The sequence below is a fragment of the Amblyomma americanum genome, chromosome 8 (assembly GCF_052857255.1).
Source record: "Amblyomma americanum isolate KBUSLIRL-KWMA chromosome 8, ASM5285725v1, whole genome shotgun sequence".
Taxonomy (NCBI): domain Eukaryota; kingdom Metazoa; phylum Arthropoda; class Arachnida; order Ixodida; family Ixodidae; genus Amblyomma; species Amblyomma americanum.
The window spans coordinates 26,959,966-26,987,433 of NC_135504.1; the positions used below are offsets into that span (position 1 = coordinate 26,959,966).

Here is a 27,468-nt window from a genome sequence, read left to right on the forward strand (position 1 = left end):
CGAAACTCGGCGACGGCTAGCGTAATCCTTTCACCCTCCCTTCGCGGTAGGGTCCACAAGAGGCCTGCTACCGCGCCTCTTCTACTTACTATAAAGTGTTAGTGTTATAACCCCTAGCACAGACACGGACGGAGCGTCAGGGAGGCGTTTGGAGAACGCGTCCAACGCCCGTGGCAACGAAGGTTGCGCGGGCTGCGTGCACGGTTTGGTCACCTGACCTCGGACAGCCGTACTCGTGGCCGGAGGCGTCAGGTGTCCCAGCGCTCGCTCCAAAAAAAAAAAAAAAGCATGGGCCAGGGGGGTAAAGGCACTAGACTGTACCATCTAATTACTATCGAACCTCGTTGTAACGAAACAATAGATATAACGAAGAAATGACAATATCCCTTGGCAGCTCGGTTAGTACGGGCTATAACGGGGCTACGGATATAACTTACTAATAGTAATCTTTAACGAGGTTCAACTGTATTTCATCTTGCACGGGCAGGGACACATTTTTTCTTCTTTTTATGGAGGAAAAACGCTAAGGCGCCCGTGATCACACATTAAAGATTCCCAGGTGGTCGAAATTATTCCGGAGCCCTCCACTACGGCACCTCTTCTTCCTTTCTTCTTTCACTCCCTCCTTTATCCCTTCCCTTACGTCGCGGTTCAGGTGTCCAACGATATGAGACAGATACTGCCCATTTCCTTTCCCCAAAAACCAATTATTATTTTCTTTGTATGGTCCCACAATAATTTTTGTATACCATCTTGAAACACCAGCACACACAAAGAACATAGACACTACAAGCGCTGCAGTGTATATCCAACACAACTCTGACAGCTGTTCCATGCATAGGCAACTAATGGGTGCAGCACCTGTCAGCTGGAAGCACATCTCTCTCCCATCCAACCAGGTAAAAAGAAAGTACGAGATGCACCAGTGGTGTGTACTAGTAAGTTCCTCTTACCAGATCCCTGTAAGTGCAAGTCCTGCACTAATAAAAAAAAATTTCAAGACACTTGTGTTGAGAGGCGAAAGCCGACCATTCTGTGACAATTTTCACTATGCCGTGGCGACTTCCGGTGGATGCGACGTCGCAACGTTCCCGTGGCTATATCGACGTCCGCGCTATTTAGACATTTTTGCCTACAATTAACTGTTATTACTCTCTACTCATCAAGCTTGGCTTCTAGGTTTTTTTCCTCCTCTATCTGAAGCAACGATTCTTTTTCTGCTACTTTTTTTTAGTTCCCGAGTTAAGCGTGCCACATCCTCAGCAAACGGGACGACAGTATGAGCTATTAAAGACCTTAATAAAATCCAAGGACAAAGAAGTCAAATGTATGGCTCGCTCATAATGTACGTCTGCAAAGCCAATGCTGATGAAAATTAACTGCATTTTCCAGGTGCACAGCAACACAAGATGTAGTCCAACGACACCCCAGCAAACATCGTATGAAATGGATTCCTACTCAAAGACCATTCGTTTCACTAAGGTTGACATCTAAACGTGTTCAAGATGCAATGGCCGGTGACAGAAATCAAGGCAGAACTCCATTCAGGACAAGTGAACCAAAGAAGAAAGGCGTGTGACATTTATTTGTCATTATCTTACAACCTCAAGACCAGGGCTCCCTGCTTGGAGGCATGACTGCAACGATTCAAACGTGGCGCCAGCAACAGCACGCATCACATGGAGGCTTGCATTCATTCCCTTGCAATCACAGAGGCAAGCCATCCGAGAGAATAAATAAGAAATTTGGCCTTTATTACAGCCGGCTGTCTCTAAGCATAAGCGACAGGGATGAGCGACACTAAACGTGCTACACAACATGATTGAAAAGCTCCCCAAATCCACCAATCATTGCCTGCCTCAGCAACATGTCAAGCATTGTAAATTTATGAAAAATAGATATAAACAAAAAAAGAGGAAACGTTCACTCGCTCACACTTATGCTGTGCGAGCAATTTGTAGTTTAGCTCAAGTTGTATCTTGCCCGAAAATGTTGCTTTGCATGGTCACAGGCTGTTGGAGCAATACACATTGCATTTCTTTAGGGACGGCCCATAAATGTTCAATTTCACAGGCCTTGCACCCCCTTTACAGCTCACAGTTTCGGCTCCTAGCATGTAGAGAGCCTTGATTTGGAATGCTTGTATTAGTACACTCCTTGAAATTTCTAGTCCTAACCGTTATTTTGCATTGCTAGCTGCTGAAAAAAAAAAAAGTTTTTCAGAAAGCATGTGCCATCAGAAGAGGTCTATTCACCTTCAGCCTTTATGTACAAGAACAGCAGCGCATAGCGAGTAAATGCTAAACATCTCAACCAACAGGCCAATGCCAACTTCTATGCATTGCACAATCTCATCTCTGTTAAACCCCAAGCATATTCCACTGCATGCAAGCTGACCTAAAGCAACTCAGGACAAAATGGAAACCATGATCACCATCTACAGAATGGCTGTCAAGTAGCCGTGTACCTCTGGTGGATCCTTTGTTAAGCAGGAGAGATGTGTGGCCCACACTGCACTAATGACACAACATAGCGGTGCTGTACAGTGCACTTAATTAGTGCTATTCAAAACATGACAGAAAAGATAAAAATAAAAAGAATGGCTCTTCGTACCTCCTAGATTAGCAAATACAGGTCACAAACGCTTAGCCAAATGCAGTGTTTTCCAGGTAAGGAAATCAAGATGTTATTTAACTGACAAACTCGTGCAAGTGCATGCACACCTGCTTCTATGTGAAAAGTAAAATGGGTTAAGCACAAGTGAATCTCTATGTAGGGCAAAACCCTGCCTTGCGGAGGCGTTAATTACATTGCGTCTGAGTGTAACATGAATCCACAATCACGTCCACATTAGGATCTGTTTCCTCACCTAATATTGAGCTTAGACTTGTTGCTGTGAAAATAATCCGGGCCGGTGTAACAGAATGACTAATCTGAATTGATCCTATTTCATTCCTGTCGTTCACTCACTGTAGTTGCTAAACAGTCCCAGCGATAACACCAGCACAACACTAGCCCCATGGCGAATGGTGAAAAAAAAAAAAACAGCTGGAATATACAAGCAGGATAGAACTTATATAATGCTCTGGCCATGCTTAAGTTTTTATTTTTTGCACAAAGGCTGCACTAATTTTCAGATATAAATTTGCTCACTGGCATGCCTCAGCATAAGCAGAATCTCATGCCACATTTACCCACTTCATAGTACTGCCAGCCAAATGCCTGAAGTAATCCATCAATGGTGTAGGATGATAACATAATTCAATACAACCAGCCTGGATGGGGGAAACTCATCACCACATTGGTAGCAAACAGTGACCCTCTTCAGTAGATCCATGCAGTACTGTCTCGGCAAGGTCAACCCTTGAACCGGAGTGTGGAACTTCGAAAGAAGGGACACAGGCGTATTTGCTGAGCAGCTGAACAATAAACATGCACTGCATTCATTTATGATGTACGATGGCCAACTACAATGCATGTACGCATTTCACAGTTGAAGGCTGCCATGCCACGTTCCACTGCATACCTCGGCAACCTTCCATTTGGTGAACCGACTCTTTTTCGGGGAATTTCCAGAGTAAAAATTTGGCGGAAAGGGAATCTTCACGAGTTTTCAAAGAATTTTAACCGACATTTTTTGTTTGCTTTTTCCAAACTACTAAATTTTCCAGACTTCTGTAGGCAAAAAGGGACTAGAAAAAATAATTTCCTGGCCTAATAAAGAAATTTTTTGTTGTGCGAAGAAACATCACTGGCACATCTTTCCTTTCCACAAGTGCCTTCAGCTTAGCTTCTCCCCAAAGAGCACGCATCATCAGCCTCACCGAGTGGTCGTGGAAACAAACTTGCTCCCGTTCATGCACCAAAGGTGTACATGTCAGTGGCACCACAGTAGCACGTGCCTGGCCAAGCACACAAAAGTTTTGGTGGGTCATAAGTCCCAAAGTTTCGCTTGTGGATCCATGAAACTCGTACCACTGGAGATGTCTCATCGAGTTTCTGTGTGGCCTACACAGTTTTCTCATGACATTAACGGTTTGTGTATAATTCATGGTGACATGTTTCTGCAAATTACCTTGGAACATCGTTGAGCAGAAGGGGGGATGTTAAATGCACACCTGCATTAAGAAGTGTTCAGTCACCAATTTACTAATTAATTTGCCTCAACCACACAAATGATTTAAACTGACAGTAGTACTGGTACCATAACCATTACTTATACCTTCACAGTAAGAATGCATACTATGTCCTCAACACAACTGTGACTCATCTTCAATGCTGGAGCCTGCTGTAAATAGAGGTGGCATCAGTGCCTAGAGACATAAGCAAAGAACGGCATTAATAATGATAACCAAACACTCACACAACCTTTTTTTTCTCACTCAATACTGAATGCAGGAGGAATGCGATTAGCAATGCTGACAGCCATTCCACACATCTACAGTAACCTTTGAAGTGTCCGTGTTTCACACCAAAGGGAAACCCTGCCCTGACGCAGAATCCACGCAAGGCATGTCCAATTCGGAATGCTCTAGAGCAAAGCATGTCTGTACAATCATTCCTTGCAGTTTCTACTAGCACTGCAGGTCAGTTACTGATGTCGAATATGACACTCAGAAGCAGCACTGCTACGCCCTTATTCGTTGAAACGTCACTAACAAAACAACAATCAGACCTGAAGGCATTATTTGAAAAACTAATTTGTAAACACAGCACAAGAGAGAAGCTGACACTTCATTTTCTGCTTTTCCCTTCCCAAAGCAGAAAGATAATTGCAAGCAGAGTCCACGTGAAACCGGAGTAATGCAATGTGCTTTGCACAGCGTGTCTTATAAATTAACCAGTAGTGAACATATGGGGAAAAAAAATAAAAATAAACTTGATTAGTAAGCACTGAAAAGATGTAGTAAAAATACTCAAGGCCAGGGAAAACATGGTTAAAAGCCAGAAGACTCGCAGACGACAGTCACCAACGAGACAAATGATCTGTCGGGAAGACACCTCCGTCATTAGACATCATCCAGTTCTCGACTTTAAAGATAGAAGATTTCAACAACAACAGAGCGCCCTCCCTTGGTGCTGGAGTGTTGGGCAGCGGCAACTAGCAAGCACCGTTGCTCGGCTTGGCTTGATTTGTCTTGTGTAGTCCGCCTGGAGGACACTGCCCGAACATCACGGACCAGTGGGGAGTCGTCAAAACAGTCTTCTGTTCTCTCCGAGTCGGTCACGCGCACACTTCTTGTCCCTTGCCAACATCGAACCAAGAAGCAAGTGGCCCGCTTCGGCCACGTTCCCGGTCGGCTACGGTGACCGCCGGAGGTCAGACAATACGCATGCCTGCCATGGAGGACTGCAGCGTCTGCTCGAGGTCAGAAAGAGAGGAAAAAAAAAAGAGGCAAGGCATGGTTTAGACCCAAGAACTGACCACCGGTTACTGTGGCTCTGATCTGAGAGATCCGACGACAGCAATCTGTGGTGCTGATTGCACCGTCCGCTACGCAAACCACACCATGTGGCCCCCTCTGTGTGCAGAAGTGTGAACGGTGCACACAGAGGATGCGACAAATTCGTGGGGGCAGTAAACAGCACCGCTTCCTATAGCTCTTTGTTTCTCCGTGTTATGCCAACAGCCCTCAGCGCCAGAGAACTGGGAAATGTGCCCTTAACAACAACAAATCTTCAGGAGAGCTGGCAGGTATGCAATACCTATTTCTTCGACCCTTCTAGACTTACAAATGCTCCATTTCCAATGAACAAAGCCAATCGTTTGAACAATGCGGTGACCGATTGGTGACATGTGGGCCCACCTTGAGGTCCCAGAGGATGAGCCGTCCGTCCATGCCCTGGGTGCAGACGCGAGAGGCGTTGTCCCGTTCACCCTGCACCAGGCTGACCAGGCTGATTGCGTTCTGGTGTGCTGTGTCCAGCAGCGTGTCACCTCGGCTCTCCACAGCGTGCTTGTCCATGTTGAGGAACTTGCGCATGGCACTACGCAACCACAACAACAAGTGAGACCAAAACTCAGAAGCCACTGTCCGGCAAGAGCTCTAAAGCCGAGTGGGGGGCAAGTGGGAGTGACGTGCTCATGATGTGTGTTCGTGGGGGAGGGGCTGGGAATGAACTTTCCCTGCCACCCCGTGAACATGCATTGCTCAAACCCGATTCCCACCTGCCCCTACTCAGCCCTTTTGGAACTGTGGCAGTAGGGCGAAGGCGTAAAAGCATCTCTCTTGTTGCGCAGGAAAGCCTCAGAGAAAACTGTTGACTAGGAAAGTTTAGACTCAAAACAAGGAATGAAACTAACTTTTCAAAGGCAAAGATGACATGCTAATTATCAAATTCAAATGTATGGTGATCACAGCTCCCTCTTATACCTACACATGTCGCTGTTCATTCTGTGTTCACAACTGTGCCTGTTTAGAGACGGTGCTTTTTTTTTCAACACGGCGACACATGTGCAGTCTGATATTACAGGTTCATCTTGGGTCTAAATAAAGACACCACAAAAAAGTGCATCTGCGCAAACAGAGGAGGAGAAGCCTGAGGTGTGACTCGACATGCAAATAATTGACCTTTCTTGCAGCGAACGAAAGGGCACTGAAATAAAGAAAAAATTCAGTGGAGAATTACAATACTTGGTAATGCGAAATTTGAGCGCAGCTGCTGAAGCATTTGGATCATAATCGGAAACTGAACACGCAGTGCCGAGCGACAGCGGCACTTGACCTCGACTTTGGCTGCAGCCACCGCAAATCTATGCGCCACTTTTCCCCTTATACTGCCACACTACTATCCTCCTGTCCTCTTACCACCATACATTTACCCTCCACTGTACTTCTCCTTTGGTCTGGCAGTTACGTTGAGGCCAAGGCACACCACACAACAGGAACGGGCACATAAGAGCTGTACTCAAATAAATGCGCTCTGCAAATTTTGACACATGGGAATGTCTATTCGTTTCCACAGTTCAGCTCCCTTTCTAAAGCTGAAGCAGCGTTACAAACACACAGCGAAAGAACTTGGCGAGCATAATGCAAGAGAATCTAGCGAAATACGAGAGGAACCTTCAACACCACTTTTCTTTACAGTGCTCACTATGCTGTGCATTAATTTTTCAATCTTGGACAATTCTTAACAATTCTTGGACAATTCTGACAAGTTTGCCCTGAAAGTAGACAGGAAAATTTTAGTGGCATTGCCATGATTTAATGACGTATTGCAATGCAAAAACTATAGATAAGCTCAAGAGATGACAGCTAGAGAAATAATGCAAGTTTTTCACAACTACTACGTCTTACACAGTAGTAAATGTGCTAGCATCTGCAAATTAGCCAGCAGGGTGTCCATGTAAAAAAAAAAAAAGACTCATAATAGGCAAGTGTGGAAGCTGTCACACACAAACATGTGGCAAACCCCACACAAGAGGGCAACCACAACGCACTTGGCAAAACTTCCTGGTGCAGCATATGGAGTCACACTGCGTACAATCACGCGAGCAAGGTTGCCTGCGAGCACCCACTCAAGTCCACGCTTTACATTTTGTAACCGCACAACCACTTACTATCTGCGTGCAGACAATGCTGGTAGGCAGCAGCCACCTTCCCAACAGTGCCAGACAAGATTTCAGCAAGGCAGTTCTTCTGTGTAAGAACCTGCCTGTGGACATGGGCTGTTTCAGCTGCTTTTTTTTCGTTTGTTGCTTCTATCATTTCCATTACCCATTATGCACGCTGTCTGAAAAAAGCATCCAGTTGATTGTCAGCACCGTGTTGTCCTGCCTTTTCCTTCATCCACCGTCCTTTGTGCTGCGCACTATTATGCCGAGTTCAAACCAACTCTCCCTACTTTTTATCCTGCACAAGTACAATTGTGCTCAATATCAGCTGCACCACACGAGGCGTGGTAGGAGCTCGGTTCTCGGAGCAAAGCGAATTCTACAATGCTGGCAATGGATACAATTAGCAAGCGATGCAAACAACTCTGTACACAATGTCTGTGCGCATTGGGTGCTCTGTGTGAAAGCATTTTGATTCACTATAAAGGGGAAATCAAAGTTGGTTCACTTCAGACGTGTTGCAAGTCGTATTGAGCGTGATAGTACCACCACCACGTCTACGTTTTCTGACAAAAGCATTTCCTTTAATGCCGTGACCGGGAACAGCACCAGGGACAAAGCGACATGCACACCACAATAAGCACTGTAATCGGCCACAGTACGATGCAGTGTTTTCGCTGTCAACGATTATTTCAAGCATTCCTTCTTAGTGGAGTGGTTTACTACTGTGGTTGGTAGCATGTGCTCAACAAGCAATGGTGAACACCACACTGTTTTCAGCTGGCAAGCACAGAAAACAAAAACAGCTTGGTAGCCAACATTTTGGAAATCTGCATGCAACGGAAGTGCACTCGTCATACGTTAGTAGGAAGATGTGCAGAATCTAGGTCGATTTTTGGACTGTGCCCATCCTTTTGCAAACTGTGTATACACGCAAACACCATGAGCTCCACCGTTTGCTCTCACTAACTAGAAAAACGCTACGTTGAGATTATCTGCAGAACTGTACAGATAAAGATTTGGTCAATGTGAATCATACAGGGATATGGAGCAACTGTGATTATGGCCATTCTCTTCTGCACAAAATCATCTCAGCTGGGCCGCTATCTATAGACATGACACATAATGTAAAATGACATCCACTAAGAGTTGTTGCAAATGATCAGCATTTTCCCAGTTATGGTCATCACAATCTCCTCTCGCATGCAACGCATTCCAGCTAGAAATTCTACCGCAGTCTAATACATAGTTCTTCAGCAGTTCGGTGCACAGCACCGCTTCAACATCCTTGCTGCCAATGTTCTCACCCCCTTTTCTGCAGATAAGCAACCACCACCATACACTAAATCCTCAATGGGAAAAAAACTAAATGACATCCCTTGTGCATAACCACTCAAGTCCATGATAAGATAATGAGGGGAAACCAAGCTGACCATTATCAACTAGCCTGACTCTGCATCCGAAAACCATGAATCTTATCAGCTGTCTCAGCCAGCAAACATAGGGACACAAACGAACGTTCATTCTGGTTCTCCTAAATTGTCTGCCCTTCAGTACAGCTTAAAGGCAGAACCGCATGGCGCGATTCAGGCGCGATTGACGCGAGGATACTGGGACGCGCGCGTCGTTTTGACGCGTGCCCAGCACGAAATCGCGCCGCCGCGTGCTGCTGCTCGGAGTAGAAAAAAACGCCTCGCGCGGCGCGTCCGGGGCGCGTCCGCCAATCAGATTTCAAGTAAGTCACGTGGTATTTGGTCACGTGGCATTTTTGGTTTTTGGTTTTGCCACTAGATGGCCCTCCTCTCTGCGCATCTCGACGGAACCTCTTCGGCGCATTTTTTTTTTCGCTCTGCAGAACCGACGCGCACGTGAAAAACACGTGCTACTGTTTCGTGCGCGCATCGTGTTCATCGAAAATGGAGAAAGCAGTCTTCAACGAGGCCCTTACGGAAGTGGAGAGGCGTCGCGTCCTGTGGGATATACGCGACCGCCTCTTCTGCTCTGTAGTAAGCGCCTGACTCTCCATTTTCTATGTCGAGTTGTAAACAAGCAGCGGCCTCTTGGCATGCAGAAAGTACATAGTCGCAGTTTCGCACACACTCTTCCTGCTTGAAATTAAGCTTGATAAATATACTTCGGAAAAAAAATGTCGTTGTGTAATTACACTAAGATTATTTCTATTGCAGTGTTGTGTAAGTTTAAGGGCATATTACATATGCGGTAGCAGGGACAATTCATGTCGTTGGGAGTTACGTTGTCTGGCAACCCGGAAAACGCGCCGCGAAGGCGCCGCTCCCCTTTTTTCGTGTGGGTGCTCGCGCGCTGACGGCAACGCGAGCGTCCCCCGCGCGTCGCGTTTTTCGCTCACGGAAAACGCGCCATGCGGTTCCGCTTTAACAATACATCTGCGCGTGGCCAACAGCTAGCTCCACCTGCTAAAGGAAAAGCGGTACAGGGGGGCGGTACAAATGATACAGGCGGTACAAATGATCATGACACTCCTTCCACAGCATACAAAGCGTGATAACATCTCGGAACTGCTATGCCAGAGGCGCTGTAGATAGGCAGAGCTCTGGAGATGAGTGATGCGCAAGTTTTCAGAAGAATAAAATGGGACCACATCATTCACAACACAACTACACCATAACGCTGTTAAGTGCAGGTGATGCTCCTGAAGTCTTACTGAGCAACATGAGCCAAAAGTCAGGTGCCAGTAATCGAACGCCTTAAACAGCTCGCACAAGTGAACGCACGCTTGTTGTCAACATCACACAGTAACTGTCTCCTCATACCAGACACCCATGATGACAGCTGCAAACAAATTGGGTTGCTTTGTTATACCATGCCTGTCAGTTCCACACAACAGCCTCAGCTAGCTACCACACTTTGGGGGAGACCACCACACTGTGCAGGCAATGGGGGAGCAAACGGGTTAGCCTACACGCTAAGTAGGTGTTACTGGGGGGGGGGGGGGGGGGGAAGTAGTGTACAAGCCTAATCTCATTCCCACACACGTGAGGTTGCTCACATACGCAGCTGGGCTGATAACTTCGGGGTCGTCGTCGCCTGCGGAACCGTGCTGGTTGCTGCTTCCTGCGGCTAGCCAACTATCACCTCTGTGCGCGAACAGAGGAGGGGGAGACAGATCCCTAGTCACGGGCGGTGCACACAGAAAATATAGGCACGCAACGAGAACCTCAAAGCACAGTTGAACAAACAAAACACTCCAAAATTACCCACTGAGAAACCTTGATAAGCATATTGGCTCCAATTAAGTGAGGGCAGTCATGTAAGCAACTCCTTCGAGGAAGTTGTTTATCACGTGCACAATGAGCGAACATGAGTGAGGCATAGCTGGGCACTCATAGGCAATGAAGGAATGAGCTGGCTGCGGCAACACTGCACATGGCGAGCACATGGAAACCATATCTAGTCTTGTTCCACCAGCGTTCACTGACGCCAGATTCCCAATTTCCTTACGCAAAGAGTCTCTTCCCAACCGGTTAGCTTGAAGTGAGCTTTAACAGAGAAGTTTCAGACCAGGAGTGAAGATCGGCGGCAGATTTTCACCCACTTCTGCATCTTTCTTTCCGCAAGTATTAGTGAACGAGAATTCCTAGATATTTTAACAACTTTACTGCATGCCTACCATTAACCAGAAAGATTTGAAACTCGGCATATCTGTGGGGTCATCTCAGTGGTCTACATGGTATACTCTTCTTCCAGAAACGAGCACTAGGACACCAGTGGTGTCTGTATTCCACGACCAAGCTCGTCCAATTAAAGCTAGTGCACTCATCTCTATTGCTCTGTGTGTTTTTCGGAACACCACTAATTAACTGCTTTTATAGAAGGACACTTTTGTTAGACACGAGGGCGCTCTCAAAGATTGCACGCGCGAATTCCACTAGCCTATCTCCACTAGAACATCATTTGAGCAGCACTGCTTTATAACCCAGCCGAAAAACGCGACAGAACCTTGTAAAAAATACGACAAAATGTTTTGTAGCTTTGTCGTAACACATATTTTTTATGTTTTGCAGTATTTTTCTGTCGTAGTGTAGTTTTTTTTTTGTAGTATCTTTCTGTAGTTTATAGCCCTGCAGTACATTTTTATACTAACCATACAAAATTCTGTTACTAAAAAAATTTGTTATTGCATATTTTCACTCAAAACCATTAGAGAAAATCTGATGTGACTACAGAAATTTTTCTTTCGTGTTTTTCGACTGGGAAGAGAAGAGCAGGGCCACAAAACATATGCTTAAGAAACAAAGTGGGTGTAATCACATATGTATGCTCGACATATGAAAGCATTCGCTTCACGGACGGTTCATAGCGGTCATAACATGACCCACCCCCTTTCCATCGGTTGGTTTCTCTTCCTGTTCAATGATGAGGAACCATGGTACACAGTCCACAATCCACAGGTGCAACGGCCAACTGTGGGCCCAAGAACCTCAGCGACAGGCACAGAATTACTTCCACCTTCCACCAAAGGGTTCTCTTCCCCCACCCAGCATTTCGGTAACATGTAAAACTGACCTTTTGGTGGACCTGCCCCTGTCTCACTACTGTATTCCACACTGAAACAATCTCTTTTTTTTTTGAGTCTTCGCACGTTGCAAACCATATGAACCACCATCAATAATCCCTAACAATCCAAGGAAAGACTGGTGCCTCAGACAAAATACGCTAAGGTAAGGTTGTGGTCATTTATTTCCCCCACAGCACTGACACCTATTTTGTCAGCAGCTGTTCGGCTGTACGTCAAATGCAACCTGGCCCTTTTAAAGCCCATTACAATGACAAAGTTTGCAGCACGCATTTCATTGACTGCTTATTCATTTTTTAGGACAATCGAAAACAAACTTGAAGTCCACCACGGGAATGTGGCAGGCTTCCTGAGAACAATCATTGCTGCAAACTGATCCCCCGGGCAGGAGACTTGGACATGAATTCGTCCCGTAAATGACAACCGCACTTAGGCGTCGTTCGGCCATGAGTGTATTCAGCACCATGCACTAATGTGAACGGTGTATCTTCACTAGTGAAATATTACACATTTCACTGACACATTTTCAGCTGGTCCCCACTTGTTCTTGAAACAGTACATTTTCTACCCACCTTTCCGTGTACACCAGCCTCGGTTGTGGCATTACATTCGTGCGCTTTTTTTTTTCTGTCTCGTGCCCGCAAAGTCAACCCTCGTGTTACAATCTTGGTCATGTTACATTCGGGTAGATACAGTTGGTCACTGTACCAATGGGCCACAGAAATGTTTTTGCACATGTACACACTATCTGGAAATACTTCACTGGCTGTGAAAATATTGGCCACGTTGCCAAGTGTAACAAAAAAAAAAGGTTCTATACCACTGGGTGAGCACAGATAACTGATTGCACACTTATGCGCTGTTACAAGGCTGCCACCTCAGACATCTTTCGATAACGGGTGCTCGCCATACCTTCAACAATGAAGTACTGCACCACAGACAAAATGGGGACACATGTTTGCGGTCACCTTGGCTGAGTGCCTACGGGCTGAACACTGAAAGGCCAGCAAAACCCCCAGCATGCTTCAAGACTGAAAACGGCGCGAAAAACGGGACGAGATAGAGAGAAGAAACACACACAGCACCGAATATGTTAACTGCCAAAGCAAGGTGATCTACGAAATCCCTCTGTCATGTGGTGCCACTTATGTTGGCCAGACTGGCCGGTGCTTAAATGATAGATTAAGAGAGCACGCTAATGATGTCAGAGTAGGCAGAGGGATCACGCTCGCCAAACATGTGACAACATGCAAATGCACTCCCCAGTTCGACAAAAGCAAAGTGCTGCGCACGTATGCAAACAAAAACGAGAACTGTACGAAGCTTTCATCATCCACACGAGAGGTGACGAGTGCTTGAGCGTGCCGTGTCTTCGCTTATCAAGAAAAGAGAGCCTTTTTAGATATTGACCTGCAATAGTATCAATCTTATATCATGGTGTTGTTTTAGTTTTTTATGTGTACTTCCTGTATTTATTGCGCTTTCGCATGAACTCTCAGTTGCAACACTCAGTTGTAAGTTCGGCGCTGTGTGTGTGTGTTGCTTCTCTCTAGCTTGTCCCGTTTTTCACGCCGTTTTCAGTTTTGAATCATGAACCAACTGGCCCAACAATCCTCCCCTTTGCCCCCAGCACGCCCTGTGCACACTCTCTTGTTTGTCCTGCTGCTCTGCGCTACAGAAACCGAGAGAAGTGCCAACTCAACAAACAGCCAGCTCACCTGACGCCATCCATTTCCTTGCGCTGCGATTTGTCCATCTTGTCAACAAAGCTCAGCTGGCCATTGCTGTACTCGTACACCATCGGGCAGCAGTCGTAGCCCTGGGAACGAGAGCAGCGACAACAGTCCGCGCTCAGGTCTTACGTCAACAGCTAAGACACTGGTGACCTCCGGCACAGGTTATCCATGGCAGCAGAACTGCCCATCCACAAGACTCCTCCCAACAGCAGATTTGCTAACTCACTGTTGTGGGAAGACATCTGTGAGAAGTCAGACTGGTAATGGACCTTGCATTTATTATTGGTCAAATGTTTGGGGGATCCCCCAGGGTGGAGTAAATTTGTAATAAGGCAGTAATTACTCATTGGCATCCACCCAAGAGTAGCCATACGGCTACAAAGGAAAGCTATACAGCTTTCTTAGAAACTTCGTAGTTGAAGAAAAATTCATCCTGGTCCGGGGTTCGAACCCAGGACCACCGCTTCACCAGAGCCGTCGCTCTACCGAGCTAACCGGGACGGCAAGCTTATGGTAGCTGCATGCTCGGCCTCTTCATGCTACACCGATGATGATGATAGTGCCTATGTGGATCTTGGACACCGGAAGCTGGATTCACTCCAATATCGTTACTTCTGCTCTGCTTAACATGATGAAGTTACTTGAATGCAGTCAACATTCAGGAGAACCAGAAATATAATTACACACTATAATTATAGAAAACTCATGCAATGTAGTAATTACTCTGCATACATTTCTCTCATTTATAGATTCCACTACAAGTACAGGTGTGCAAACATGAAAATTTTGGTTGCAAAGCGAAAACGAATAATAAAAATTGACTGCCAATCGAATAAATTATTTTCTAGCGTCTATACCTACTGGTAGTTTGAACAAAAAAAAAGAGAAACAGATGTATTGAAAATTTTGATTTCACCCATTATGAAACAATTTGTTACACCAATACAGCCCTCTAGACATTAATTAAAAACATCAATCACAATTCTTTAAAGACCATAAGTTCCACTTAAATATGACAGCTTGACTTCACGTTTGCATGATAGGGGACCTTACTAATGCTGCCATGAAGCACTGTAAAATGGCCAGATACTTCCTTACAGGAGGAGCAGTGGACTATCGGAGAGGCAAGGCACAGAACAGTGGTGGTGAAACACAACAAGACAGCTCACAAAACAGACACAAATGCGGCAACTTGAGCCACAATGCAAATGAGACCACATACCCTCCATGCTATCCCTCACACGCCTGAATGCAACGCCCTTGCTGTGGTCGGCACCACAGTAGTGGTCGACAGGTTGCAGATCTTAGTTTCCATCATAAAATGAGCATTAGTGTCCATTTCAGAATGGGCATTTAGCTCATGCTGACAAGACATAAAAAGAACTGTAGAATTCCAACGACACCATCAAGGCAAATAAGAATTTCGGCACGATATGGTTTGGTTTATTGGTGTTTAACGTCCCGAAGCGACTCGGGCTATCAGGGACGCCGCAGTGAAGGGCTTCGGAAATTTCGACCACCTGGGGTTCTTTAACGTGAACTGACATCGCACAGTACACGGGCCTCTAGAATTTCACCTCCATCAAAATTCGACTGCCGCGGCTGGGATCGAACCCACGTCTTTCGGGTCAGCAGCCGGGTGTCATAACCACTGAGCCACCGCGGGGGGTTGCATGATATGAATTCATGAGGTTACCTCTCCAAAGTGCATTGTGTACAACATGCAAAATTTTGGGTGTTCCAAGCATATTGCTGCGCCACTATGGATGATATGAATGTGCAAGTTCCAGTCACAACTCTGAATACCAAGTGCTGCCCTCACAATGCCAACACCATGAGCTGTCATTCAGTATGCCCAGTAAGCATGAAGTGTTAGCACGTGGCTGTAGGCTGTAATTAAATCGTGTCAGCTGTAAAACATGCCCACATCAATACACTTCCAGAGTCTCAGCGTACAGAGTTTGTCTTTTAAGGATACAAATTTTAGGGATACGGATATTTTTCATGACCCTGTGAGCTTTGCGGCATCAAGATTCGACTAAGTAAATAGGAAAAAAGCTGACCGTCGATTACTACACCTGTATAACATGAAGTGAATCACTGTCCCTGACCAAGTCTGAAGAAGTATATGACGTTTCGGAGCTGCATGCGGGGTCCTTGTTCACCAAGTTGGACAAGGATTCGTTGTCACTTATGAAACCAGCAAGTGACGTAATGAGCATGCATTAACGGCCGGCAAAGTTCCTTCTCTCCAGTTCATCGTAGCTGGTGCTGACCGAGTGATTAATGATTCAAGCAGTCACCGGGATAACACATTCTCTCCCTTGGCTACAATAGTGGCTTTGTCCCAGTCAATTCTGTGAGTATGTTCATGTGCATGTTAGGCAATGACGTTTGTCATGCGACTATGATTTCTGACATCACGTTTGTGCTCCCTGAGCAGTCTTGAAAACTTTCCTGTTTCGCCAATGCATATTTGATGGCAATCAGCGCATGGTATCTTGCACAGGACTCCTGGGAATGAGTGAATCGGCAACCTGTCTAACTTTCATGAGCTGGTTCCGGAGCTTGCTGGTCGGGATGTGGGCAATGCACATGTCGTAGTTCGAAAATATGTGCGATAGTGCCTCAGTGATTCCTTGGCCGTAGCGGATGGCTGTACATGCATGAAATGTCGTCATTCTGTATTCTTAGCTACAATATAGGTTTCTCACTTTTGTAGATAAAATGTCTAGGGTACCCGTCGCAGTAGAGCTCACAGTAGATTGTTCTTAATTTGCTTTTCAAAGTATCGCCATCTGAACAGACGTGTGCGGTGCTCATGATCAAGGACAACTGTATGCAGTTCCGAAATGTTATATACTTCTCCAGACTCTGTCAGTAACCATGATTCACTTCATCCTATGCCTGACCAGGTGAACTTTAGTCGAACCCTTGCTTATACCTCTGTAACATGAGATTCGGTGACAATAATTTGCGGTGCTGAATGCGCCACTCGTTGAACTCGTTGCACAAGCACTGCTTTAAAGGCTAGAGTCACTGAAAGCTATTCCAGCAACTCTAATCGAGGCACCCAACTTTGCACTGAAGTCGATAGAAAATCTTGGAAAAAAATTTTCTATGTCTCCACCCCACTCCAGAGTGGTACCATCAATGCACAGAAGCACGAACAACAAGTGCTAGGTAGTTCTTGCCGTTGGCCACAGGGGACGAGGCGTCAAAAATTCATGAGGTAGCAAACAGCACAGCTACTCTTTGCCTTTCATTCCTTCTTTGAGTTAAGCCAAAGACAACACAGAAGCACGAAACGTGCTTTGAAAACCTTTGCTGTGAAATGCAGCACTGGACACTCACAGCGACCAACAGCCGGGTGGGGGAGACCCAGAGGCAGGAGAGGAACGGCAGGTATGGGGTGCGCACGGTAGTAATGGCCTGCCCCCGCTGGGCGTCCGCCACGCAGACGCTCGAGTCATGGCCCACCCAGGCGAGCCGCGTGCCGTCGCCCGAGAAACACACAGAGTGCACCCAGCCAACTGCACGAGAGACGAGACAGTGGAGGAAACATCAGCGCCCACAATGACATTTCCGCCAGCATGACAGGCTGGGACCTTTCAGTTTCTACGACTCGAGCTAAAGTGAAGTTAGGTTCCAGGATGATGTAAAAAGTACCAAGGCCCTCAACAAGCCTTTGATTTGAACAAATCCTCAAGCACTGTGCTCCATTCGAGAGTTGGGCTGACTGGAAAACCACAGTAGAATCCCTTCACAGTAAAGTCGCTTGGACGTGCAAAAACCTTTACTATATCAGCGTCTTCTCTATGTCACTTGTTGATGATGGTGCACCTCAGAGGAAGCAGTCTGGTAATTTGGCTACTCGCTGAACACACATTGTGTTAATTTGGAAAAGAAACGTGCGGAAATGCCTTCCTGCTCTAAACAGCCCAATATGCAGCAATTTATTTTCAGCTATCAGACTTCAAGTCATCACGTTTTCAATTCCATCTAACTCTTCAAGCACCGTAGTTACACAAACATAATGCGAGGAGGGCAGCTTGAGCCAATAAGATGACAAAAGCTTTCCATAAACATGGTGTTGTCTTTGGTGCCTTCGGTGTCATGTAAGAGCAAACAGTCAAGAAAAGCACGAGGCAAAATAAAGGACAGCAAAATCTCCCATGCAGTGCCGTCACTGCTTCAGTGCTTCGTGCTGCAAGCACTGCGTCCGTCCGTTCACCCTTTTATTCTCTTCCCTACTCTTTCTCACTGCTCTTTCACACCTTCCTTTTCTCGGTGTCCCACGCCGCCTTCTTACCATGTCCACAGCTACGCTGTTCTTTCACTGTGCACACTGCGCAATTTGCCCCTACAGCCCCAAGGTCTTGAAAAGTTGGTCTCATTAACATTGTGCTTGGGCCATCTTGAAGAGCAGAAAAAAAAGCACATAACGAAGTAGATTATTCCAAAAAAAAAAAAAAAACGAAATTTAGGCAGGCAGGCAGTAACTTTCTAGCGATGCTGCAACTTTATGTTTCATGTCACCTTTTGGTTTTTTTCTGTCTGATCACCCCAAGGCTTATTTTATGATGCCATGCTCATTCCGACTGGTCCAGCTTTTACCCTAATGACAATGACCTCTTCGCCAGAATTTTTTGTGCCCAATCAAGTCTACCATGTTATACTGCAAAGCACTGGCGTGGAACAGGGCCCACTACTCACTCCCACTGGCAGACAGTTCGGCCACCAGGGTGCCGAAGGAGGCGCCCTTGTCTCCCCAGGGTGTTGGCTCAGGTGCAGTGTCCACTTCCTTGATGTAGGCGGAGAACACCCTGCGGAAGACACAACAGGCACACACCAGAGGGCAAAGTGTCAAAAGCGGCAGGGTGACAGCGAACTCTGATGCAATCTGCCGATCTTTCTGCACAACACCACTGGTCAACAGCAGACCAACTTACAGGTGGATTCGGAGCTTTTTCCCTAGATGACGCACGAATATCCTCTTTACCTCCTACTTTCCGTTTTCAACCCAGGAAAAGTACTTTCAAGTCACCCTATCACCCTATAGTAAATAACGTACTGGGCCAAATTTCAGTCATTAGTGTAGTGTCAGCACTGACCAATCAGTGTAACTACTGCCCTATCCCATCACAGGCAGAAGTAAGGCAAAACCAACCACACCAGGCTCACACTAGGAACACGACAGCAGTCCGTGTGTCTTCTGTTAGGCTGCTCCCCAGAGTGGGGCAAAGCCACTGCAGATTGGCGGGAGAGCAAAGATAAAAGATAGCAAGCCTATGAAGGCATATTTTGTGCACTGAACTTAACCACATGCGGCCACTTGAACAAACTAACCAGATGCTTGATGATGGACAACAGAGTACTGCATACCTGGTGCGGAAATCCGTGGAACCACAGGCCAGCAGGCAGTTGTTGGGGTGCCAGTCAACCGAGGTGGCCGTCGACTTGATGGGCTTCTTGATGTGCTTGCTCACCCACCAGTTGTGGTCCTCCTCAAAGTAGCACACCGACACCACCTTGGCACCCGAGCCCACGGCAAACTTGTTCTCTGAAGAAGGGCAAAGGAAGGGGCCACAACGGTTCAAACATTCGGACTAGCCTGGCAGCACATGACCAACTCTCAGCACCAACCCTCCCGAAAGTTACCAGACGTGTAAATGGAGTAAGGTTCCACATGCACCCAACTTACCGTATACAGTGAAAGCTCGTTAATTCACAACTCGTTAATTTGAAATTTTGGATAATTCGAAATAGTCATCGTGGTCCGGTCCGCAGTGCATAGAAGTCTATGCGCGTAACAGCTCGTTAATTCGCTCAAAAATTGGTGCCGCCACCCATAATTCGAACTGCGCGCCGCCAAGCGCCGCTGTTGAAAACCATCATTGGAAGCTTTCACGGCAGAACGATAGATGGCACAACCATCGGGGCGCCGCTAGGGTGCTGGAACAAGTACTAACCAGTCTTTCCTGCCGCGACTGCTTCGAGGAACGACGTTTTAGTGTTTTAGCCCTCGTTTTGCACGCCGCTTGCTGTGAGCTTGTGTCCGCGAGATGTGTTCGCGTGGGAAATACTGCGCCAAGATGGTGAAGGAGAAAGTGGCGATTTTACGCGAGGTGGACGAACGGAAGGCCAGCAAAGTGGAAATCGCGAAAAAGCACGGGATTCCACCAAGCACGTTGTCGACCTACGTCCGAAATAAGAAGGCCATCGAGGATGCCTACGAAGCCGAAGATTTCGCCAGCAACAGAAAAAGGCAGAAGACGAGGAGCAAGAGCCCGTGCGTCCATCCGCAGCAGAAGTTATGGGAGCGCTGAATGTCGCGCGCCTTTTCTTGAGCTTTGAAGAGGGGGAAGAAGACTCCCTGCGTCGATTTCGCGCGCTAGAAGACCGAGTGACTACGGTAGCCCTCAGAGAGAAGAAGCAGAAAATGATAACAGATTGTTTTGCTAAATAAATGTTTTTCGTGCCCTCCGGGCATCAAACGCGTCCATTTTTGCTCACTTTCATTAGTTCGAATTTTGGTTAACTTGAACTGGCCTGGCGGCCCCGTGGAATTCGAATCAACGAGCTTTTACTGTACCATAAAAACCCGAGTATGACATGGACCCACATATAATACCAGGTGTAATTCAAGAATAGAAAAAATGAAAAAAGGTTTTATCTGCATATAATACAAGTAAGCAAAGCTCACCGAAAGCATTACTGAAAAAGCGTTTTAGAGATAGTCATCTGGTGCATCAAAGAGTCCCTATAAGAGATCTTTCCAAAGATCTCACTCATAAGGACCATCCATTGTTTTTGATATGCCGAATTTCTTGAAAGAGCGGCCGATGACCTCCTTGGAAATGCTGGCCCAGTGTCTGCTGTTCAATGCAGAGCATGGCTGGGAAGGCTCATTTCAGCCGTCCGGCGGCAGCAACTGCAGGCTCCCCCTTCCTCATCCTGTCCATGTAGCAGCTCTTGATGCAGTATAGATGCTTTTGGCAGCTATGATTACAGTCAAACCCTGCTATAGCGAACCACACTACAGCAAAATTTCCGCCCCAACGAAGTATTTCCGATTACCCATCAGTAAAATGCAAGGCAATACAATCCCCCCCGTAACAAACAATTTTCGGAGCGAGGTTCCACTTCAATTTGAATTTTTTTCGAAGTAAAAAGCAGACTTTTTTTTTGCACATTCACATATGCCCATATCTAATTACGCTTCATCAAAGACAAATGCCAAAGTCAGTTCGCACTTTCAATAGCGGAGCTAGCCCTCACAGTAGAATAGGGCAAAACAGCATCGAAATTGAAAATGACGCCAGTGGATTTGGGCTGAAAATTGTTTCAATCTGCATATTATATAGAGCAGGAAATATGAAATGCTAAAAAAAAAAAAGTATCGCATTATATGCGGGTTTCTACAGTAACATCAGTCATATAACATCCAATTAACCTGTGTTTAGATGCTGCTGAAACTCATTTATGCCGCTGGATGAAACATTGAAAACCTGGCATCCAAAGGCTGCAACTTTTGGCAAGCTTCGAAATAATCCTAGCAGCCAAAACCAACGGGTGGCAGACCTGAGTAACAGACTAAAGAGCATCTGAACCAGTGCACCAGTGCAAGCAAGTGAAGGCTGGTCTCACCACCAGAAATTGTTGATAGTGGTCAGTCCAAACATCATGAAGTTACAGCAAACAACCGCATTCACTAAGGATGCCCGAATTTGCTGGGTTCCCGCCATGGGCTGTACGCTCACTGCGAGGAAGAATCTCGGTTTCTCTTTTTTCATTCACCTTACAGGCTCCCACAAATATTCAACAAAAGGTGGAGGAGGCCACTAAAAAAAAAAGTCTATGAGGGAACAGGATGGTCGGCAGATGTAAGAGTTTTCCCCGTGTACAAATGGCCACAGAAGCTTGGTTTTATGGGGATTTAACGTCCCAAAGCGACTCTGCCTGTGAGGAATGCCGCAGTGGAGGGTTCTGATAATTTCTACCAGCCGGGGTTCTTTAGCATGCACTGACATCGCACAGCACACAAGCCTCTAGCATTTTGCCTCCATTGAAATGCCACCGCCGCGGTTGGGATCGAACCCACGTTATTCAAGTCAGAAGCCTAGCGCCATAACCATTCAGCCACTGCGTTGGCGGTCCCAGAAGCGATCGAAAGCACTGGTAAAAATAATATTACACAGCAGGCAAAGCCATGCGACCGAGTAATATAGCAGAATCTCCAACTTTTTAATGCCGCAAATGCAAGCGCAGTACATTTATTTTAGGACACAAGATGTTGATGCGGCCCTCAGGGTGCACCCTCACGCTGCTGCCAGGCAGTGGTAAACATGCTCGGCACTTCATCTGATGGAAAACTAGAGCCGCCTAAGTCAGTTGCCTGATGTGCAACACGTGAAGGCTAACCTCAACTTTTGCACAGGAACAGCTGACCGTAGCAAAGCTTATACGTTACGTCAGGTGCTGGGCTCAGCGAAACCTGCGCAATGGTTTCGTGTGGCTTTAAGAAACGCAGTTGCTACACTAGACGACGGAGTGGGGAGGCTGATGTGCAACACGTGGAAGCTAATCTGAACTTCTGAATAGGAACAACTGCCGATGGCAAAGCATATGCAATAAGTCAGGTGCTGGGCCCGAGTGAAACCTCAAAGTGGTTTCGCATGGCTTTAAGGATCGTAGTTACTGTGAGTTTGCTTTCACTAGAGGACCGAGTCACTGACCCAGTGGTGACCACCGGACACAGGTGGCGGCCCGGTTGATGCGCAGCAGCACCAGAGTGGGTGTCCACACAGTGGCATTGGCGCCAGGCTCCTCCGAGCCAAGGGTCCAAACATAGGCGTTGCGGTCCGCGGCACACGTCACAATGCGGTTGCTCCGCGGCGCCCAGTCAACGCTGGTCACCCTCAGGTCGTGCCGGCTCAGCGTCTGCCCTGGGGACCAGCCCCCACCAGGCTCCCGCTTGTACAGCTGCACGTCTGTATTGTTGGGGCTCAGCGCCACCTCTGCAAAGTGTGCAAGGAAAGGCAAGGAACGATTAATCCATGGCCCACACAAAACACGCGCTGCATGAAGCACTCTGCACAATACAGTGGCACTGGCAAATTCCAGCTTTCCAAGTTTAGCACTCTCCCACACATTGGTATGACATTGCACAAGGATGGGCTGATAACATGAATGCAAAAATGCTGATAACATGAATGTAAAAATCGAGCAGTAAATATTGCTGTAGACAAACAGAAGCCACGTGCTGCTAAGATAACTATGCTGCAAGGCTATATTAACCCCCACTGAATACATTTCTTCGTCAAGAATGGCACCAAAGTGGTCGGATGGATACGGCTGAGCCCTTTAAATCGGCCGGTGGCTCAAGCCACCTAGCCATGACAAATGAAATTTTACTCTTCTCTTGATTTTAGCCACCAATCAGATAACCTTTGCTTGGTTACTTCTACCCACTTAAAATCTACTTTCCCTTACCTGTCCTTAAACCCAAATGCCTTGGATAAATCAGCCCCACTCATTCAGTACCAGTTCTGCCATCTGTTCGCAAACCGTAATTATGTTTTGGATGAGCCCTACTCGTCATCAACTGGACACAGGGCACCAGAAAACAAATGCCCAGCTGGACTCGTTATGAGCCTGAAATGACAGCTGCTTATGATAAGCCTGGCTTGTCCAAGTCCGCTAGCGGGTTAAACACTACGCACTGAATTTATTCAATCAGTAAACCATTAATCAAGCTTAAATAAGATTTGAAGAGCCTACAAATTATAGCACTAGGTAACACTGCCTTGGAGAATTAGCACTACAGATACGGTGACTGATTGTGCATTTCACCATGTCGTGTTTAATTTAGTGTACAGCTAGGTACATTGTGAAAAGGAACACTGCAGACTGCTCTAAAGACCAGTAGCCACTGCAACTATAAAACTCACAGCCTTAATTAATGCTCAATGCAGGGTTCACAGCATCCTGGCCATTCAACCCCTGAGGCAGGGTGGGAGTGCCGATTCACTGTAATTAAAGTGACAAAAGGACAAATTGAAGTTACCCTGCATCGATCAATTCCTGTATCATTACGACACAGAGGTGGCTTTCATTGAAAACGCACCTTTTACAAGATAGAAAAAGGCAAAAAATGATATATATAGGTGTCACCACTGACTGTTCTCGCAAACTAGCTACGGTGATGTGAAGAGTTTTTCCACATATCCCTACACTTTCGAACAGCGATCAGTCTCTTTCGGTACTAATGTCACAAGTTTGATTTGATGGACAGGAAAATTCACAAATCCAATTCTCTCGGCAATAAATTTGTCTTGTGCTGCAGGACAAGGATTAACTCTTAAGGTACAAAATTTTACCCACTTTGCGGCCATTCCGGCCCGAAACTATTTCGAGAGTTTTGGCAACGCAAAAGACAGCAACTGCGCAACTTATGGAATGTTTATTTTTCGTCTTTTTTCTTACGTGCCCAAGTCTTTCAATGATATTTGGTCGGCATGTTGCACCGCTCAAAGAATTTTCTAGCGTGCACTCCTAGATCCTGTTCGTATTATCACCACAGCTACCGTCTCCAGTGCCATCTTCATTGCTCCTGCCACTCAAGTCGGTACAAGCACTATGCCTGTTATCTCATAGGTACATAGTTATCTCCCTTGCCAAGACCACCTTCGCTTTAGCTAAAGGCTCAGGAATCCTTACAGGAGACCGGAACGGCTGTTGTGTTGTTGGGATGTCCAGACTAGGGACTGCGATGGGTTAACATAGTCGGAAAAAGCCACAGAACCGGGTTTTACTTACAACAAAACTGTGTGCAGTCGTCGTCAGTGTCCTCGAAATGCCCTTATTTACAAATGATTGGAGGGAATGTCTCTTGCGGCACCAACACACGACTGACTGTGCAGCTCGACACAAGCGACGCAACCTCTGCCAATAAATCCAGCATCACTGAGCTGAATGCAAGTATTCAATTGGATGAACTGAGCAACCGTGCCGTGCTTACCTGTGCGATCCTTGTTCCAGGCATGGCAGGTGATCGGCTGCACACCGAAAGTGTGTATGTCCATGGTGCTGCTACTATGGCGTCACTGCAAGACAAACACAAATTCAGGGCTTGTAAAAGAGGCACTAGAGAGTGCGACAAATATGAAACACCCCACCGTAGTAACCGTACAAGCTGAAATCCATTTTTGAATGAACAAAGGGGGCGGCAGGGCAAATGCTCAGGTCTGCGCAGCACAACTGCTTTGGTACACTCAGTGTAAAGATAATTCACAAGCATCCACGTGGATGCGATTTAAATTAGGGTCCAGTTAAGGCCATGCAAAGACACTCTATACACTAATCTTATTTGACCTGATAGGAGCATCTATCGGAGCATTGAGATCAGATGAAAGCTTTGAAGCCTACAAACACGTACTAAAAATATCTAATAAGACACTCATTTTGCATGCGCAGGCGCACTTTGTTAGCATGACCAGCACAACAATTCAAAAAAATTTCCATTAGCACCCAACCATCAAGGCAGTCGTAAACTGCAACAAGCAAGTTTCAACGCAGGAAAGTCTGCTCACCGCAATGGATCACCTTGAAGTGTTGCCTGGCAAGTTGAAAAACACGTTAGACAATAACTGCCAAGACAAGCAAGGCGTGTCGACAGTGCAAAAACTAGCGCTTACGAACAGCGCGCGCAATAGTCACCCGACGGGAAAAGAGCCTAGTTTGATGTCGCCTGGATCCAGTCGCCCGCAGTAGTGTCGCTGACACCTAGTCAGGTGTGGCCCACGAACGCCACGCATCGACGGCTCCGCGCGTGTCTCGGCTTTACACTAATGAGTGACGCACCACTTTTTAGCAACGGATGCCCCGCGCAAACAAAACAGTCGCGACTTGCGCGACAGCGGGCCTGCTTACGTCCCGATTTCGAAAGATCACACCAGCAGGTGTCAGCGGTCGTGCACCGAATCGCTTCAGGACTCTCGCAAAAAAACAAAAAGTTGCGGGTTTGCCGTGTAAAAAAAAAAACGCATTTAAGCTGCCGTAAATAAAAAAATGTACAGAGAAAACTCTGACATCCAACACATCTGTGCGCATTCTGACCTTGCGCTACCGCGTTCAGGAGTTCGTCTGCTCCATTTTCACGCATGCGCACTTTACGTAAATGTCTCCAATGAAGCGACGCGAAAGCCTTCGCGAATACTTTCACAAAAAAACATACTTAAAAACTAGATGCGCTGCGTAGCTGCAGTGCGATGACAAGACTCAGTTCGACAACACGAAACATTCTTCGGATTTACTGCGAGCTCAACAGTGCACGCACGGTTTCACGGCTCCGATCAACGACACTTTCGGCAACTAGCGCAGGGGCGAAGCAGACGAAACAAACATGTGGAGTTCATAAACAACCGCCTTCCAACGTCGCCGCCGGGCGCACACCCACTGGCGTCGCCCTTTTCCGGCCTGCGCCGCACGGCTCGTTAAACTCGCAACTGGAGCACAAAGCAAATGCCCAACGGGAAGCGAGAGACTACACGCGACAAAATGCGGGGTACCTCGTTGGTGTCGTTTAACACCGTTTACTTTTCTTTTTTCCTTCCTCGCTGCGGCGCAATCCGAAACAATCTAAACATTCTGGGGCCCCGGAGTTACGTCACGGACAGACCGTAAACTACACGCCCGCGTTGAATCATCGCCAGAAGTACCGCAGAACTTGAAACGGCCTAAGTCACAATGACACATGCTTCGTAGATTACAAAAACAAGACAACTTGGCGTACGATCAGGGCCTTTCAGGATAAGAAAAATTCAGACGTTTAAAGCGCTTCTAAAGGGACGTAGCGGGAAGCCCCGTGCCAGTTCTTTGCGCTGGCACCGACAACGTTTAGCCTTTCCCAACAACACGAAACAGACTCGAGAACGACTTAAACAACTCGAGGCGGCCTGCCGGGCTCAACTGTCACGTAATCACGGCGGTTTTCATGGGTGTAGCATCATTCTCGCCGTGAGCTACGGCAAACAGTACTACGTCAAATTAGTGCCAGCGACTCACCGGTGCCGAGAACCTGTTGCGTACGAAACACAACGAGGAAACGACACCACCCGGGCGATAACAGGAGCTAACGGAAGAAGGAACGAGAGTAGGACGCAGTACCGCTCGATGCATAAGCGAAGCCGCGCCCAGTACAAAGATTGCGCTCCGTATCGCCGGAACGGTAGCACATCCTTCGTCGGCACAGTCCTAGGCCTAGCGGCTTTGCGGGGGAGTAACCCGTCATAGGTGCCGACAACTGGGGGGTGAAACGGCGCTTTCCTAGACACGCCGCTGCTGTTCGAATAGCAGAAGATTACAGGCACATCTTACCTTCCTCTTAGGCAGTCAATGCATGAAAACCGACACCAAAGTTTCAGATTATCCACCGATTTCGCCGACCGAGAAGCACGTCCTCTCGGCCACCGCGATAAAGCAACTCGCTTTGTATTTTGGCTCGTGTTGGCTGCGCCGGCGGATGCCGGAGCGGCTGATATCAAGCCGGATACATAGACATCTCTTAACATCCCATACATATCATACCATAAGCTTACTAATAATTTTCACTGTTTTTA

The 27,468-nt window shown here is 46.8% G+C and overlaps 1 protein-coding gene across 5 annotated transcripts; it reads right to left on the bottom strand.

Annotated features, from left to right (window-relative positions):
• Window positions 1-1,566: 1,566 nt before the first annotated feature.
• Arpc1 (Actin-related protein 2/3 complex, subunit 1A) lies at window positions 1,567-27,361 on the bottom strand. Of its 5 annotated transcripts, none has more exons than XR_013307952.1 (10): window positions 27,227-27,361; window positions 24,870-24,954; window positions 22,585-22,866; window positions 19,232-19,409; window positions 18,563-18,672; window positions 17,201-17,379; window positions 13,829-13,929; window positions 5,808-5,988; window positions 3,899-5,359; window positions 1,567-3,601 (listed from the first exon to the last, which is right to left on the bottom strand). XR_013307952.1 is itself a non-coding variant. In XM_077634259.1 (10 exons), exons 3-10 carry the CDS (start codon window positions 24,931-24,933, stop codon window positions 5,321-5,323), a joined length of 1,134 nt encoding a protein of 377 aa, XP_077490385.1. In that variant the 5' UTR covers window positions 24,934-24,954; window positions 25,441-25,466; window positions 26,915-27,122; the 3' UTR covers window positions 1,567-5,320. The 5 variants fall into 5 exon arrangements, 3 of the variants coding, with proteins under 3 accessions (XP_077490385.1, XP_077490383.1, XP_077490384.1); XR_013307953.1 differs by lacking the exon at window positions 27,227-27,361 and adding an exon at window positions 26,915-26,969; XM_077634259.1 differs by lacking the exon at window positions 27,227-27,361 and adding exons at window positions 25,441-25,466; window positions 26,915-27,122 and having other exon boundaries at window positions 1,567-5,359.
• Between the last annotated feature and the right edge of the window lie 107 nt (window positions 27,362-27,468).